This window comes from Rhineura floridana, chromosome 4 (assembly GCF_030035675.1).
Source record: "Rhineura floridana isolate rRhiFlo1 chromosome 4, rRhiFlo1.hap2, whole genome shotgun sequence".
In the NCBI taxonomy this organism is placed as follows: domain Eukaryota; kingdom Metazoa; phylum Chordata; class Lepidosauria; order Squamata; family Rhineuridae; genus Rhineura; species Rhineura floridana.
In genome coordinates, this window is record NC_084483.1 from 106,372,645 (window position 1) to 106,391,499 (window position 18,855).

The 18,855-nt window shown below is 42.5% G+C and overlaps 1 protein-coding gene across 4 annotated transcripts in view; it reads right to left on the reverse strand.

Annotated features, from left to right (window-relative positions):
- Nucleotides 1–18,855, reverse strand: part of MAP3K5 (mitogen-activated protein kinase kinase kinase 5) — a 200,675-nt gene that overhangs the window by 31,399 nt on the left and 150,421 nt on the right. For all 4 annotated transcript variants that reach the window (XM_061623946.1, XM_061623944.1, XM_061623947.1 and 1 more), the window contains 5 exons: nucleotides 13,550–13,645; nucleotides 10,980–11,061; nucleotides 4,086–4,219; nucleotides 1,624–1,751; nucleotides 1,203–1,339 (listed from right to left, as the gene is read on the reverse strand). In XM_061623946.1, coding sequence (XP_061479930.1) covers nucleotides 1,203–1,339; nucleotides 1,624–1,751; nucleotides 4,086–4,219; nucleotides 10,980–11,061; nucleotides 13,550–13,645 — 577 coding nt within the window. The remainder of the gene's footprint in view (nucleotides 1–1,202; nucleotides 1,340–1,623; nucleotides 1,752–4,085; nucleotides 4,220–10,979; nucleotides 11,062–13,549; nucleotides 13,646–18,855) is intronic.

The window sequence follows — 18,855 nt, forward strand, 5'->3', positions numbered from 1 at the left end:
CGTATAGAAGTTAGGTTCTGTTAGAACTGTGACCTGTTACTGTGTTATATTTATCAAATATATTAATAGATATATTCTTGTTTTCATCATCCCATGCCTAATGTTCAGTTACTGAACAGAGGGAGAGTAATACAGTATAATATTAAAGTTCACACCTATCCTCACATCCTGAAGTGAGTAAGATCTAAGGTAAAAGTCTGGGGGCAGCAAAATACAGTGCGAGTTAGAAGTTGTTCCTATTGTGGTAGAGGCCTGGGAAGACAGGGTATTGCCATTTAAAGTGAGCAGGAACAGCACCACCTCCCATCCAGCTACATTATATAAAGAAGGCAATACAAACAAGATAATGAAAAATCTTTCAAATATCTTCTGAACAAACTGCAGCTTTGTTATTGAGACTTTCTGAAGAAACCATCCATTCTGAAGTTCTAGCTTTATATATTTTTATGTTAATAATATTTGAACAATGTCATGCTTTCTACAGAAATTTTAATTAGTTTATATATAATCTCTCAAGTATTTTACTTTACATTTTAAAATATCCAAATGGCTTATATTTCAAAGCCATTTTATTTTTACCTCTATATAAGAAAAGACAGAAATGAAACCAGGTTAATAAATTCACACACATCTGGGCAGACCTAGCAATTTGCTATGGGCATGGGTGCTTCAATCCATGTCAGATTGCATCTTCCATTCATTCCCAATATGGGCCTTTCTGTGCCATATAACTGTTTATTGCAATACCATGTGGCAACGGATAGCCAGTGCTGTTGCAATAGTACTGATCCATCCTCTAACACTGGGTGCATACATTGTGCTAGTAAAATAGTGCTCCATTTGATTCTATGCAGGCAACATTTTAGAAGGACATGAGTCAAAAATACAGTGGTTTATGCACAGCCACAAAGTAAGCCTACAACTGGAAAGGGAGGTTTGAACTCTGGCCAAGAATTCCAACAGGTCTCTCCCCACTGGATTACAGTAGTCTTCATAAATTTAAGACACTGAGAACTTAATCCAGTTCTCTTCCAGTTATGTATCAAATGTTCACTACTATTTATGATGATTAACATCATCAAGTGGAGATTAACATTTGCATTTTGCTTCAGAGAGCAGTTAAGATCGCTTCATGTCCATAACATAAACCTAATTCTTTTTGCTAAGACATCTACATTTAAAATTCATAGTAAACTTTCCACCTTTATATCTCGATGCACTATTTGATTATCATGGAGGTATTTTAATCCTTCAAGAATCTGTTTGGTATAAAAACCAATAGTCTGTTCATTATCTTTTAATGGTCCCCATTTTGATCTCAGAAGAGCAGAAAGGCTGCCTGTAATACAGAAAAAAATATCAATGAAAACAACTTTCAAATAAGGAAGATCATCATAATCATCAGAGATGGTTGTGTTCATAGGGCCCCGACCCTCATACATTTACTGGAAATGTGAGTCGGGGTCCTATGAACACAACCATCTCTGTATCAGAAAACAAACCGTATCTTAGTGTAATGTCTGAAGTAAAAATAAGTTCCATGATGTGTATGTGCTTTTTGCATAGGAATAATGAGTGTCCCAGAAGAGAGCTGAATATAATTTTTAACCCAAAGTTTCTTACCTCCTGGTACTTGTTCCATGAATATCTTAATGAACCCATCTTCACTAAACGAGCCAAGGTACTGGACAATGTTCTTATGTTTGAGGTGCTTATGCAAAGCTATTTCTTCATGTAAAGGTTGGGAATACCTAAAAGAAAAGGGAACTTTAGAATGCTCTAATCAGCATTTTTCATTGTACGGAGTTCCATAGCTTGTGGTGCTGTGATATACATCATAAATACAACTTGCAACAGCAATTCTGATAGTTTGTTGTTGTTACGTGCCTTCAAGTTGATTACGACTTATGGCAACACTATGAATCAGTGACCTCCAAGAGCATCTGTCATGAACCACCCTGTTCAGATCTTGTAAGTTCAGGTCTGTGGCTTCCTTTATGGAATCAATCCATCTCTGATGCCGCCCTGAGTTCCAGTTTGGAAAAAGGGCGGGGTAAAAATAAAGTTTCAATTCAATTCAATTCAATCTCTTGTTTGGTCTTCCTCTTTTTCTACTCCTGTTTTCCCCAGAATTATGGTCTTTTCTAGTGAATCATGTCTTCTCATGATGTGTCCACAGTATGATAACCACAGTTTCATCATTTTAGCTTCTAGTGATACTTCTGGTGTAATTGGTTCTAACACGCAATTATTGGTCTTCTTCGCAGTCCATGGTATGCGCAAAGCTCTCCTCCAACACCGCATTTCAAATGAGTTGATTTTTATCTTATCCCCCTTTTTCCCTATCCAACTTTCACATCCATATATAGAGATCAGGAATACCATGGTCTGAATGATCCTGAGTTTAGTGTTCAGTGATACATCTTTGCATTTGAAGACCTTTTCTAGTTCTCTCATAGCTGCCCTCCCCAGTCCTAGCCTCCTGATTTCTTGACTATTGTCTCCATTTTGGTTAATGACTGTGCCGAGGTATTGATAATCCTTGACAAGTTCAAGGTCCTCGTTGTCAACTTTAAAGTTACATAAATCTTCTGTTGCCATTACCTTAGTCTTCTTGATGTTCAGCTGTAGTCCTGCTTTTGGGCTTTCTTCTTTAACTTTCATCAGCATTTGTTTCAAAATGAAAAGCTTTTAAAGTGGAACATTTATAGGAAATGTCAACCATGGATGTTTACCTTAAGCACAATAACATTTTTCCTCTCTTCACTGAGAGAAATTCAGTTTCCAGGCAGTACCTACTCACATGTCCTATCTGGCTGCCTTTTCCAGTGATTTTCTGTTATTTCTGGAAAGCTGAGACACAGAGTCTGTTTTGATATGCCGGCAGCCAACTTTTGCAACCCCACCTCTGCTCATATGAATAGTTAAGTTGTGTGAACAGTCATTCCATTGTTGCAGTGATCATGTGAGTAGATCATCCAATTCACTGGTTTTGTTTTAGTTTGGTTTTGGTTGCAAATATCAGCCACCAGTGTAATCAGGACTGACTCTCTGATCTGAGGTATAAGGATTGCATTTTTTTAACAAATCCATACATTCAGATTCTTCTGCAGTATCATGCTACTGACCATCTGAAGTATTTATTTTGGGGCACAATGAGGCAACTCCAATTTCAGAGATCAAGTGGGCTATTTCAACAGTCTTTACATCAAAGGTGCTTCAGTCATCACCTAGACTATGCTGTTAATAGGACCAGCATGGGACAACTGCAATTATGTAATGCATGCAGATGGATGTCCTAGAGCAGCCTTTCCCAACTAGCGGGTCACCAGGTGTTGCTGGACCACAACTCCCATTAGCCTCAGCCAGCACTGCCAATGGTCAGGAAAGATGGGAATTGTGGTCCAACATCTGGTGGTCCACTAGTTGGGAAAGGCTGTCCTAGAGTGAGTGTAGTGCTTTCTTAGGGGAAAAGGGGCCTACCCTTTTCCCATGACACTTCCCATACTCTCATGTGAAGGCTGTGGCAGCAATCAGGAGGGTAGAAAGCTGTTGCATAGGATGGGTGAATATTTTTGAGAACCCAGTCATGATGTTGTATGGAGAACTTTGGATAACTAAAATCAAACCTTGCTTCATTCATTCACTCACTGGCTGCTCAATATGTTTTAAAACATAATCTCTAAGTGGTTTACAAAATAAAAACTTTGTCATGACTAACTTAAGTCTAACTGATATCCATGGGTCTACTCTAAAACACACTATGCTTGAATCCAGCCTACTATCTTCTGTGTCCCCCAACCCACAGTGACTGTCATGAGCAGTCCTATGCATGCAGCTCCTTGATGTGAAGAAGGATCTCCTCTTCTCTTGCCAGAGTTGAACAGGACATGTCTAATCCTCTTATCTGACTGCCTACACAGGTGGCCAACTCCACAGTTTGAGAATACAGAGCACATGAAAACCTACAGAATGTAAAGCACGTGAAGAACTACAGAGCAGATAGTAGCTCTTCTGGGAATGCTACAATTAAAATCAGCAGAGTTAATTGCAAACATTGATGTCAGTGTTCACCATTACTATACCTGCTATCCCTTTCTGGGATTTCCTTAATGGCAATTCTGACTTGATTGCTCAGATCTCGTCCTGCATAAACTATGCCATAAGTGCCTTTTCCCAGAATAACTCGTTCACCATTTTCATCATATTCGTAGTCATACTACAACAGAAATAAATAAATAAAGTACAGCAAAGGGAAAGGATCTATGATTCTTATATTTATCCCATTTAAATTTTATCATTTAAATTTTATCCCATTTAAATTTTGTATTGTGCTTACAAGTAAGTAATAACAACTGAAACCAGGGAGAAGCAATGCCCTACCTGAATGAAATTGCTGCTGTCAGCAGGGAAGAAAAATTCTAAGAGCTATCTTAGAAGATCCATGTTTTCCAAACATAGCAAAACCTCTATCTGTTTCTAAATTTACATCCTGCACTTCAATGGCCAATCAACATTTCCAAGATGACTACTGTTTGGAGTCTAATAAGTCTATATTCACTAATAGGCAAAAAACCTTGCAGTTTAAGAAAGTACCTATAGCCAACAGATATTTCTATCAAACTTTAAAAAGCAGGGAAATTGGGCAGCTATAGTGAATGCGCCAGGGGAGCAGGAGACCTGACCTCCTCTGTAAGATATTGTACTGCCCTACAAATTTGTCAAATTGCAAAGACAATTTGGGTTGGTCTTTCACAGGCCAATCCACTTTCTGTGTAGATTGGAAGAATTTACTCCTGTGCAATCATGGCTAGGATACGTAAAACTGACCATGGGGAAGGAAGAAGGGGAAGGGAGCATAGGGGGAAGAAGGGTGAGAGGAGAGAGGGGAGGAGAAGAAGTGGGAAGGGGAAGGAGGGGATTGGAAGGGGAGGGAGGAGGGGTGAAGGAAGGGGCAAAAGGGAGATGATGGGAGGGAGGAGGAGGGGAGGGCAGGTTTGATCATTTGCATACTTATTGCGTTCAGTGGGATTTACTCCCATGCAATCCTGCTTGAAAATGCCTTCAAGTTGATTCCGACTTATGGCGACCCTATGGATAGGGTTTTCATGGTAAGTGGTATTCAGAGGTGGTTTACCATTGCCTTCCTCTGAGGCTGAGAGGCAGTGAAGGGCCCAAGGTCACCCAGTGAGCTTCATGGCTGTGTGGGGATTTGAACCCTGGTCTCCCACGTCTTAGTCCTAGGATAGGTAAAACTGACCATGGGGGAAGAGAAGGGGGAGGGGGAGAAGGGGGAGGGGGGGAGGAAGGGATTGGAAGGAAATGTTGGAGGGGAAGTGAGGGGTATAGGAAGGGAGAGGGAAGGGGCAAGAGGGAGGGGATAGGAAGGAGGAAGAGGGGAGGGAAGGTTTGATCATTTGCATGCTTTTTGAATTCAGTGGGATTTACTCCTGTGCAATCATGCTTAGGATAGGTGAAACTGACCTGGGGGAGGGGAGGGGGGAGGAGGAAGGACAGGAAGGGGAGGGGAGATGATTGGGTGGGCAACTAGGCAGAGAGGAAGCCCCTTTACTTTCCCACCCAAATTTAAACCAAAATTTCCCACCCAAATTTAAACCAAAGCTGTCCCTGGCCACATCCACACCAGACTGTTATTTCACTTTAGGCAGTCGTGGCTTCTCCCAAAGAATCCTGGGAAGTGTAGTTAGTGAAGCGTGCTGAGAGTTGCTAGGAAATGCCATATTTCACTCGCAGAGCTTCAATCAGAGCAGGTGGCTGTTAAACCAGTCTGGCCACTGAAGCTCTGCCAGGGGAATAGCAGTCTCCTCTGAGCACCTTTCACAAACTACATTTCCCAGGATTCTGTGGGGGAAGCCATGACTGTCTCACATGAAATCAAGGTCTGGCGTGGCTGTGGCCCCGATTAGGCAAGCCAAACAGCTGTGAGTCTGGCTTTTAGAACACTGTTGGTTCTTACTGAGCATGCCGGACATTATCATTGAGTTCAAGCCAAAATTTCTTAATTAAAAATCAGCCAGGCTTTTAAAAAACTTTTAAACTGCAGAAGGTGAAGATCAAAGTATGGGGCAAGGTCAGTAACAGTATTACAGGTACTCTGTGAACATGGCTGATTTTTAATTAATTTCAACATATTAAGAGAACTTTTGAGAGAAAAAAGTCCAAAAGGGATCTGGTTTTTCCCTCTTTTTACCCTTTGAACTCTCAATTCTCTCTGACTGTCTTGTGTATCACCATGAAAATGTAGAGAGTTGTTAAGCAAGTGTTTCTGAGTTCAGGACTCTAAGTTTTGTAAGATTTTGTTTTGAAATGAGCTTATGGAAAGGATCAGAATGGCATGAGGGGGTATTTACAATTTAACATTGCAGAATGCGAAAAAGTCATGCTGACTATAGTATAGAGCCACCCTCGTAGCTATATAATCAATATGAGTGACTATATGTTATAGGGATTGTACTGTGCGGCTTATGCTGACTCACTGCCCTAGTAATGTCTAGTAAAAGAATGTATCATGTAATGTGTTTAGCTATGAATGCATGTGGCAGCAAATGGTGAAAGATGCACTTAATTAGATGACACACCATGTGCTACTAGCCATTATCAGCAACACACAAAGGAAAGACACGTCAGAAGCATCCTCACACACAGACCCCTTGAACAGATCTTCAATTCAATATAGGAGCAGTGTTTGTGCTGGCTTTTGCAGTTATCACATAGAATTCAAGAACACAATGAAAGCTGGCACTTGTTGGACATACTTAGGGTTGCAAGATGGAAGGAAGATGTATACTCAGACCAACTTGTCATAGATAATATAAAATGCCACATACCAAATGCTGACTTACATTTAAGATGAAGGTTCTTTGGAGAATTTTTATATTAATTCAACGTTTTGCAGATGGGAATGTAAAAAGGATTTTTGTATTTATCTGCAATAGGCCTGTAAACCATTGTAGCTCACTGTGTGTGTGTGTGTGTGTGTGTGTGTGTGTGTGTGTGTGTGTAATGTATTATAACACTACCAATGTTGCTGGAAGAGAGAAGTGGAGTTGCAAATCCTGATGGCTTCAAACCCACTTCCCTCAGAATGAAAACAAAGTGGTACAGAGAGAAGAGATATGTAGATGTTGGGCTGGTGACCAGTAGGCATTACTGTCTCTAGTAGTTTTCCATGAAGCCTGCAAGTGTGAAGACGTAACTGTGGTTAAGGGGGAGTTATGTCTATGTTCTGTCTGGGAATGGACGGCCAGGGCCGTTGCTATGGTAGCCATCTGATAACAGCTGGGAAAGTTGTAACAGAGTCTATGTGTTGTTCTCTTCTGAATTATGCCTCTGAGCTGAGAGGCTGTCTTTTGTGTTTATCTATGGAGAGAGATGTACCAGAAGGGGGGTGACTGAAGAATCTCTACATGTATTTACTCTTAAGCCTCTGGCCTTAATGTCTTTCAATAAAGACTCTTCACATGCTCTGAAGAAGTTTCTTGCTCAACTTAACTCCAACGTAATGTATGCTGTCTCACACAACAACGCACACAAGCCAACAGTGGTAGCAGAGGATGGTTACGCTCCACAGCGCATTACACCGGAGTAAGTTGCTGGTCTGAAAGGCAGACGGAGTTCCACAGAGGGCAGCTTGATTGATTGAACCAGACGGAGGTGAGCAACATGGCTGTAAACCTGTCTGGGGGAGGCTTGCCGGTGGAACGACTTAATGAAAAGAATTTTGCCAGCTGGAAGCCAAGGATGCGGGCTTTGCTGATAACAGAGGATTTATGGGACGTGATTGAAGAAAAAACCCCGGCGGTACCGACCGCGGCCTGGAAGCGTCGAGACCAGAGGGCGCAGGCGTTTATAATCTTGGCTCTATCGGATTCTCTACTGATGTTTGTGAGAGATGAGCCGTCGGCTAAAAAGACGTGGGACGCGTTGCAGGATATGTCCCAGGAATGGCAGCGGAGGCAGGAGGCGCAGAGAGCCCAGCCGGTGGAAGCTGTCAGAAGCAAGGAGGAGAAATATGCCGAACCGGAGCAGGCTGCCGAAAGCAGACAGGAAAACAAGCGGGAGCAGCAGCGGCTGAAGTCTTGTTTTGCCAGTGGGGCTCGTGGGCATCTCCGTAAAGATTGTGCAATCAAGCGAAACTCCAGGGACGGAGGCTTGAAGCAGGGACGAGTGAACTTCGTTTGTAAACAGAAGTCTAAAGACTTGGAACAAATTAACTTTATTGTCGACAGCGGAGCAAGCCATATATTAATTAAAGACAGGAGTCTGTTTTACACGTCTACAGATGAGCAGGACTTTGTTTTACTTGCTGATGGATCACGGAAATCCGTAAAAGCTAAAGGTCTGATTAAATTTGACAAGCTTGGCATTATGACAGACTGTTTGTTCGTTCCGGACTTGGCTCATAATATTTTATCAGTGGGCAAACTGGTGAGTTGTAATTATTCAGTTTTGTTCCACAAAGACCAATGTTTTATAATGAGGGGAGATGAAGTGTGCATGCAGGGAGGCCTTAATGATTCACAGTTTGTAATAAAGAGCAGTCAAGCAGGGTGTGCTGTGTTAAACGCTGAGGCACAGGTACATCAGGGCTGCGTCCATGAATGGCATCAAAGGCTGGGGCATGCAAACCTTGACACGGTAAGAAAAACCCCTTTGCACAGTGAAGACATGCGTTTAAAGGCTTGTGGGCAGTTAATGGATTGTGATTCTTGTAATCAAGCTAAAATGGCTATTGCACCAATAAACCGGGAGGCTGAGAGAACCACAACAGCTCCCTACCAGCTAGTACATGTTGATTTAGCAGGGCCAATAAATGCTTCACGAGGAGGTGCGAAATTCTACATGGTACTGGTAGATGATTTTTCAAGATTTTGTCATGTTTTTCTGTTAAAGCATAAAAGTGAAGCTGAGCAGAAGCTGAAACTGTTCATTAAGAGAATCGAAACTCAACACTTGGTCACGGTAGGGGCTTTACGCTCGGACCAAGGTGGAGAATTTACGAGTAAAGCATTGAGTGACTTTCTGGAGAGTAAGGGAATAAACCAGAATTTCACTGCTCCACACAGCCCGTTTTCCAATGGAACTGCTGAGAGAAAAAATAGGGTGCTTGGGGAAGCAATGAGAGCCATGCTGCTGGATTGCAGTTTAGGGAATTCTTTCTGGGCAGAGGCAATTCTTTATGCGAATTACATTCACAACAGGGTGTTACATAGTGCTATTGGAATGTCTCCTTATGAGAAACTTACTGGCAGAAAGCCTAGAATACAACACATTCAAAAATTCGGGGCAAGGTGCTGGATCCACATTCCACAGGGAAAAAGGAGGGGCAAGCTTGCGCCCAGAGCACAGCAAGGTTTTGTTTTGGGATTTCAGAATGCATATTTCAGAGTTTGGTGTCCAGAAACACAGCAGTTAATTCTGAGCAGAAGCATTAAAGTCTCAGAAAAGCCTTGGGATCAAAGGGAGACAGTCCTTCTTACAGGAACAAATGACACACAAACACAATTTAAGCCAGATGTTGACATTAAAGTGGAAGGTACACAAATTCCTCTCAGAGATGCTTTGAATGAGCTCATTTGTGGGAAACGCAGATCGAAGAAACGTAAAGCTGAGGAAATGGAAGATCCTGGGCACGCGGTGCCAAGCACAAGCACAAATGGGGGGGCAGAGAGAGCCGAAGCTCTGGTTCCTTTAAGACGCTCCACGAGAGCGAATTTAGGCAAACCGCCTGACAGATTTACTGTGGGATTAATAACAAGTCCTGGAATGAATAAAGTTGTGGACATGGATCCTGAGACACTTTATTTGACATGTGTTGAACCAAAGTTTGATTGAACAACGTTTTAAGCTAAATGTACAGAGAGTTTCTGAAATGTACTGCTATGTACTGAGATATACTTTTGAACTGTACTGAACTGAAAATGCAATGTACTGAAATGTATTGCAAGAGGTATTGTAGAAATGTATGACTGTATGACTATGTATTATGGAGATGTATTTCGTGTGTATTTTGCAGTCTTAATGGAAAAAAGGGAGGCTGTTGGGCTGGTGACCAGTAGGCATTACTGTCTCTAGTAGTTTTCCATGAAGCCTGCAAGTGTGAAGACGTAACTGTGGTTAAGGGGGAGTTATGTCTATGTCCTGTCTGGGAACGGACGGCCAGGGCCGTTGCTATGGTAGCCATCTGATAACAGCTGGGAAAGTTGTAACAGAGTCTATGTGTTGTTCTCTTCTGAATTATGCCTCTGAGCTGAGAGGCTGTCTTTTGTGTTTATCTATGGAGAGAGATGTACCAGAAGGGGGGTGACTGAAGAATCTCTACATGTATTTACTCTTAAGCCTCTGGCCTTAATGTCTTTCAATAAAGACTCTTAACATGCTCTGAAGAAGTTTCTTGCTCAACTTAACTCCAACGTAATGTATGCTGTCTCACACAACAACGCACACAAGCCAACAGTAGAACCCAGGAGGCCTATGTGTATGAAAGGAGGTGGACAGGGAGGTAAAATGCAGGAGGTATAGAGGGTGGGAAAGAAGTGACACAAGGGAATGCAGTTACTAGCTTGGTTTGTGTGTGTGTGTGTGTTTGTGTGTGTGTGTAAGCACACATGCTTAAAACATCTAATAAGGTTAGAGGGGGGGAAATAAGGTTAGAGGGGGGGAAGCAGCAGCATCACATTTGAGAAAAGCTGCATTAACTATTACTGGAACATCCAAGAAGTTTTTGACACTGAATTCTTTCCATATGGAAGAGATGAAGATACAAAGCACCTAAGGCTAATCAAGCTACTTAATCAGCTAAGAAATACAATAGATTTTTTAAAAATGAAAGTCTTGGCCTTGATACATATAATATTTAAGAGTTAAATCATGAAACTCCCTTTCATTGCAAAAAAACTGTTCTAGAGAATGGAAATCTCAAAAGTGTGAAAAGTAGCATGAATGCCAAACTGGCTTACCTCTAGAGAGTCTCCATCACATTCACCTTCCTCTGTGTTTTTTCCTATTTCTTCAGTGATGCTATTAACCATTTCAAAAAATCTGGCAAAGAAAAGGATAATATTACAGCAAAATAAAATCTTGTGGTTGACATCTTTTTTGTTGCTTATGACTGTTTCATTGTGTTCTTAATAGGTTTTTATCCATTTTATCTCCTCACTCAATAAAAAGTATTTTGTATGGATTCATTATGTGTGTATGTATTTGCATGTGTGTTACTCTCCCTGAAAGAAAAGGTGCATAATCTGGGGATGTTCCTAGCTCTGTCACTGGAGGTGCAGTGTCTTTAGTGGCTAGGAATGCTTTTTACTAGCTAGGCAGAACTATCTAACTTGCTGGAGGCCAGCAGGAGCAAAGCTGGTGGAGGCAGAGCTGGAGGAAGGGGCCATCACATCCAGCACCTGGAGGGGAGTACACTGACTGCCCCAACAGAGTGTGGCAGAAGGAAACAAAATACATGTTTCCTTCCGCCACCCCTTTTCCCAGTGTACTGGCTGCCGCAATGAAGGGCTGTGGGAGCGAGCCTAATGGGACCTGGATATTGTATAAGTTCCCCCCCTCCAGTCCCGCCAACATGCTACCGGAACTCCCCTTTTGCAGGCCTTCTGCCAGGATGGGTTTCCCCGTGGACCATTGGCGCAGCCAGGATGAGGGACTTATGCTGGCATAGCCCAGAGTAGTCCAGTTGAGTCAGGACCCAGCCAGCTCAACAGGAGATCTGCTATATCCAACTCACCTCAACCTGGCATAAATGCGAGTTAGATCGCATCTTTGGCTGTTAAGACAGCTACAGATGTTCCTGGATTGGCCCCATACAACTCAGGACTAAGTCACTTGAGAGACCAATTTATCTGTTATATACCCAGCTTTCTGCAGGAGAGTTTCTCCTCGTAGTTCCTAAAATATCAGAAGCCTGCTTCACAGTAACTCGGAGCAGGGCTTTCAGTGTGGCTTCTTCTGCTGAAGAACTTCCCTGTTGAGATACAGCAGGTGCCCACCATTTATACTTTCAGGAAAGAATTGGTTACGTTTTTATTACGTCAACCTTTTCCAGTTGAGTGAAAAGGTGTCTGCTTTAGTTGCTTATTCTGTATTGTTTTTAAACCTATATTTAGTTGCCATTTGTGTGTGTGTATACTGTACATATCAATGCATAATCTAAGAATATTGTACTCCAAAGAAATTAATTCCTAATTTTATCACAGCTAAACAACAGGGATGAATCATCATCATCATTTATTACCCGCCCTTCACCCAAAGTCCTAGGGTGGGTTACAACAATTTTAAAATACAGAATTAAAAACAATTTTAACACATCTGTTTTGTTATTTTTCCACAATTTGATTTTGCCCTATTCTGTGTGCCTTTCAGTTTACTAAGTGTCAGTTGCACAATTTGCCATAGTTTTGGTTTGCATCTTATTTTCTTTACACACCACTATTGTGCAGGAACACATTGATAAAATATCATGCAAGAAGGAATCTTGAAACAACTGTATTATCACATTAAGATTCCTTTGTGTGCTGTAATTGTACACATGCGCAATGATTCAGTCTTGCTGTGAATGCATGATTGCATCAAGATGATGATCATTATTGTTATTTGCACAATCTTTTCTCTGATCCTGCACACTGGGAAGACAAACTGAAAAATGTGGCCAGCTATTCATTTGAAAACATATTGGAAACCAACACCAGAATGGCATGTTGCTTAGCATATTAATGCCACCCTCTAAGCAAGACCACATAACTCAGAACATCAAAAATCAAGGAGAAATTTCGATGGGTAGATTTTTGTAAGGATCCTTATTAAACATCACTTCATACTCATTGTCTCATGTTTTCTTGAAGCCTGTAAACATTACCCAGTGCATCAGCAGCTGCTGATCCTTTTTAGAATGTTGAAGATTATTTTTCTTTGACAATTCCAATTCCTATCGAAGAGCTGTTCAACATATTATGTAGAATGAAGTAGCACACTGCCAACAGAATTCTAGACTGTACTAAAGGCTGCAGGCATATGGGAGTGTGTATCATATTTTTAGCACTGCTTCATTTAAAATTAAGCCATCCTGCATGTAGTTAGCTAACACACCCATGAAGAAATGTTTCGTGTAGCCTCCTCCCCTGGTATGCTTACTTACCCATGCAGGGTTTTCTTTTAAATGTAGTTTCCAAAAAACCTTTCCATCTGAAGTGGTAAGAGTTCAGAATTCTACCACCTACACTACTTTATTCTGTGTACAATGGACCAGCATGTGTAGATTGAAAAATAATGTGTTAATATTCCGCATAATAAAACCACATAATAAATAATGTCTCTATTTTATCTGTGAGTCTCAATTTATTCTAATAATATACAGTGTGCAAATCTCATGTTCAGGTTGAACAAAATCGGTCAAAGATGATCCTACTAGTTGAGGTTAAATTCCTAAACCACAGAAGTTCACAGGATCACCTTCATGAGAACTGTGTAGGTGGCACATTTTCAAAAAATGTTTTTAAACACTGAATTATTAGTCAAGACATACTTTTTGCAGTGGTGTTCTGTACAAAAATAGATTTGAAAGTCATCTGAATTGTGCAGCACGTAAAGGAAACAGCATCGTTCTTCAAATTTTGAAATGCTGGAAGAGAAGCAAAGTTAGTACAGGTTAATGATTTTATGACCCTATGCTTCAGGCAGTTTGTGTATTCAACAAGAAAATGGAATTATTTATGCTTGCAGAAGAAAGGATACAACCATGCTTTCTCCTGTTAGATCTTCTTAAACTAAAATTGTTCTAGGGAAATTTGTAAATATTATACCAAGAAAGATGGGCCAGGATTTCATGAAGGAAGCAGGATAATATAAAGCTGCATAAAGAAAATGAATCTTTTATATTCCTTTTTATGTATAATATATGGATTTGGATGACTATCCTTTTGGTTTATTAAATGCAAAGGATGGCATAACTGAAAAAGCTTCACAGAACAAAGATTCTGGACCTCAGCGATTCAGCAAAATTACCTATTACAGAACAGCAGCCCTGAGTGTTTTCTAGAGACAAAGCTTTTCAATCAATACTATGTCATGATGAGCACACACAAGACTTCAGTTAACCATTACTGTTTGCTACATCTTGGAAAGGCTATTTCCTGTAACAAACATTGTTCCCTCAGGAAGAAGAGGCTAATTTTAAATCTAAGCAGAAATGTAATGAAAATACCTCTTTCTGACAAGTGCTGAACAAGTTAATTTAGAACTCTAATAGAGTGAAAGCCCATTGCAGAATATAACTAGTCTGTTTGTAACTGCATTTTATCTTTTTCTATTGACAGAATGTGTATTAATAATCCTTCTAGACCGTGTACTTATGCTTGCAGGTTCCTTGTCTGTTGTTTTTTTGTCTTTTCCATGAAGACTGAACTCTAAAGAGCCTGAGGCAGGAGCCTCTATGCAGAACAAAGGACTGACACCATACCTCTATTTTTCATCAGACTCTGTTTCTTACTTCATAATGAAATGGAAAGAGCCCTCGGGAGGCACCCTAGCACAAATATAAAAGTCATATTGTTGCTTTAAAATTTGTAGAAGTACCACCGCTGAGTAAGTGCTGCCACCTGGTTATTTTATGAAACACACAAAATCATAGAATGGTGCCTTATCCCATCTAGCTCAGTGCTGTCAACACTGACTGGCAGCAGTTCTTCATGATTTCAGACAGGGAGCATTTCCAATCCTACCTGGCAGTGCCAGGAATTGAACCTGGGGCCTTCTGAGCTACAGTCCTTTCTCATGTTTGGAAAGAGTGTGACTAACAGCATATAGTGCGATACTCCTTATGTCTCCTACACAGTTGTGATTATAGCTGACTCCAAAGGGTACAACAAATTTAAACCTTTTCTCCCTACTCTTTCCCACTTTATATTTAATGTCTCTCTATCCAGAATAAGCCACGGTTAAGTTCCATCAAAATTAATGACATTTAATTTAGTGACTCTGTCCTAATGATTTAAGTGTAATTAATTTTCTCTGGATTTAAATCCTCATGTTTGTCTACCTTAAGTGGGTCTGCTGTTCTGTATTTCAGTATGCCCCCAAGTTCCTGTTAAATTTTGGGATTTTTTAGAATTTTACTAGAAGTATATAGGTCAGTTAGATTCCAAATAAAGTGAATGAGGAAAGTGAAACACTGCATGTCCAAGATACTAGGTGTCATGAGCCCCATAGTTCTAACAAGTCTGAACTGGAGTGGCAGTCCAGAGGATGAGGAGGAGGGGATGAGTGAGCTGGAGACAGCTGGGGTGGAAGATGAAGACCCACCGCCTTTGCCTCAGGTTGTTGGGGAAGGGGCACCAGAGGCACCAGCCGTTGTCCCCACTCCGCCCCAAGAGATGGACACACCACTGGGGACCAAGGGAGCCACCAACTCAACAGGAGAAGCAACAGAGCATGAGGAGGAGGTGGTGCCTAGGGGGCATGTCCCTGTTCTGTCACCAACAACTTGGTGCCTCCTCCATTGACGAAGGCAGCTACAGGCTCCTTGCACAACCATCCACCTCCAAACACAGTCTTTCCATGTGGGGTAAGAGTTCCACTAGTTAGATCGCCATGCCTTGCTCTTTTAAAAGCTAAATGGAAAGAGTGAGAGACTTGTTGGGACATCTTCATTGCTACTGTCCAGTCTAGTACTCCAGAACCTGATCTCAGACTCTTGATTATGATCTCCAGTATACTGAGACTCTTGCCAAACCTATACCGAGGTTTCCTCAATACATCTTTCTCTGTTACTTGAAAGAAAAGCCTTGCTGTGGTGTCTTGGAATGGCAGCAGGACACTAGGGTGTAAGCAACCCCACAGTGAAAAAAACTCACCTATTATAACATTTGCTTTATGTTAATGCAGTGGTTAAGGTAAGAAAGTGTTAACCCAGTATAGATTTTTGTTCACAGAAGATTTTGAATTAGAAATAGGTGCACAAGTTAGCTATTTGCGAGCAATGCTTTTTAACACTGAGCTCATTATAGGCCCCATCTTGGTAGAGGGGTACACTGTACAATAACCAATTATCCTTAATAAAAATTGATAAATTTCTAAGGTTAAATTGAATTGCCAAATACATCTCATTCACTACCACTCCACAACTGTGACTTATCTGACCAAGCAACAGATTAATAAAGTATGGAATAAATGGAAATTCTTACCATGAATTTCTCTTCCCAGGGGTTCCTGGAGGGCATTCAGATTCTCAGGATGGCGCCTCCCCCTGGCGCAACAGGCAGGGTCCTATCTTCTAATTACCTCACCCAGGGGGAGGAGCCATCCCATCCTCCAGACTGACTGGAAGAGCAGGGATGGCCCCTTGACCCTCAGTGGAAAAACTCTGTGTCTCCAAACTCATTAAAAGAAAAAAAAACCACCATGGAACTAGGCAGAGAAAAATGACAGAAAGTTAGTAAAAAGATAGATTGGATAATGCCATGAAATCCCCAAGGAGGTCCTAACTACCTCCCCCACATGTGGGCACTGGCAGAAGCCACTATGAACTAGCGTGAGTAGACTAATGGCACTGTAATGAAGAGGTGGGGGAATGCCCTCCAGGAACCCCTGGGAAAAGAAATTCACGGTAAGAATTTCTATTTATTCCCCAGTGGTTCCAGGAGGGCATTCAGATTCTCAGGATGTACCAGAGCCCAATGACCTCTTGGGCGGGATTCCGGGTGCCAACAAGTCATGCACGAACTACCCTTTGCAACACCCTCCTCCCAAAGGCTGCATCCACTGAAGCCCAGGAGTCGATTTTATAATGTTTGGAGACCATATACAGTGAGGCCCATGTGGCCAGTCTACATATGTCCTCAACTGGGAAACTCCCCTTAAAGGCAGCGGAAGTAGAAGCCCCCCTCAATGAATGGGCTGTGACTCCCCCTGGTGGCGATTTCCCCAGAGTCTGGTAAGCCTGAACAATTGCCTCCTTGAGCCACCTGGAGATGGAAGAAGATAAAACCTTCCTTTCCCTGGTAACCCTGCCAAAGGAAAAGAAAAGAGCCTGTTTTCCTGAACCCAGAAGTCCTATCTAAGTAAAAATGGAGGGCTCTGCACACATCCAGAGAACGCCAGGCCCTTTCCTTGGAAGAAGTGTGATTAGGACAAAATGATGGGAGAACCACCTCCTGCGCCCTATGAAAAATTGAGTTAACCTTAGGAATAACGGATGGATCTGGCCTCAGGACAACCTTATCCTGATGAAAAATACATAGCTGTGGATTGGACGACAGGGCTCCCAGTTCTGAGACCCTGTGCGCTGATGTGATAGCCACCAGAAAAACTGTCTTGAGTGTCAGGAACTTCTCCTCGCATGTAGCCAGTAGCTCAAAAGGGTGCCTCATCAAGTTGGAGAGTACCCAGTTCAGGTTCCATGTAGGAAATCACTGGAGGATTCCTCTGCCCCACACCTCTGAGGAAACATCGGCACAAGGGATGTGTGGATAAAGGAGGAGCCCCCTTGCAACCCAAGATACTGCTAATGGCAACCGCTTGCTGTTTCAAAGTATTGGAGCTGAGCCCTTTGTCCAACCCCACCTGTAAGAAACCCAGTACGTACACCACTTTCCTAGAGGCTGGGTCCCTCGCATTGGCTCTACACCACTCCATGAACTTTTTCCATGTGAAGCCATAAGTTTTATATGTGGAAGCCTTCCTAGAGGCCAGAAGAGTATCTAAAACCACCCCCAAAAGCCCCAACTCCTCTAGGCAACTCCACTCAGCCTCCACGCAGTCAAGTGAAAGAGCTCTGGATGCGGATGAAGAACTGGCCCCTGCCTCAGCAGGTCTGGTCTGATAGGAAGACACCATGGTTCCTGAACAGACAGGTAGAGAAGCTCCAGAAACCAGGGTCTCCTTGGCCAATATGGTGCTACTAAGATCACCTCGGCCTGCAACTGTCGGATGTGTCTTACAGTCTGAAACAGTAGAGGAAAGGGAAGAAAGGCGTAAAGGAACTCCCTTGGCCAAACTGTTGTCAGAACATCCCATCCCTGCACCTCCGGATGCTGAAAACATGAGAAGAACTTTGTGAGTTGGGAGTTCTGGTATGTTTTAAAAGATCCACTTGTGGGACCCCGAAACGTCTGATGATCTGGCGGAATACTTGGGGGTGAAGTTACCACTCCGCCTCCAGGACCAATGTCCTGCTCTGCCAGTCTGCTGTCATGTTTTGTATTCCAGCTACATGTCCCGCCTTCAGTGACCAGAGGTGAGACTCTGCCCATTGGAACAGAAGGTGAGCTTCCTTCGCCAGGGCCCACAACTTCGTTCCTCCTTGATAGTTGATGTATGCCTTTGTTGCCACATTGTCGGTCCACACCAGGACATGGGCCCCTATGACATGTGGAGCAAACTTCAGTAGTACCAGTCTCACTGCTTGGAGCTCCAGCCAGTTGATGGTCTGGTCCAGTTCCATGGCCTTCCACACACCCTGTGCCATGTGTGACCCCAGGTGCACCCCCCAGCCATAAAAGCTGGCATCTGTCATGAGTACTTTCCTTACCGGCGTCTCCAGGCTCACTCCCCTGAGTAGCCTCTGAGGAGACTGCCACCACCTCAGTTCCTGGCACAGAGACGAGCTGATTGGAACCTGCGTCCTGCGGGATTGAGCAATTTGGTCCTGGAAGGGTATGAGTGCTTGCAGCAGGGGTCGAGAATGAAAATGGGCCCAGCTCACTACGTCCTGGCAGGATACCAGCATCCCTTGGAGTTTTGCCAGTTCCATCAGCTCTACCTCCTGGACAAGGTTACCTTTAATGTGAGCTCCTGGATCTTGGACACCCACTCCTGAGTGAGCCTCATGTGGTA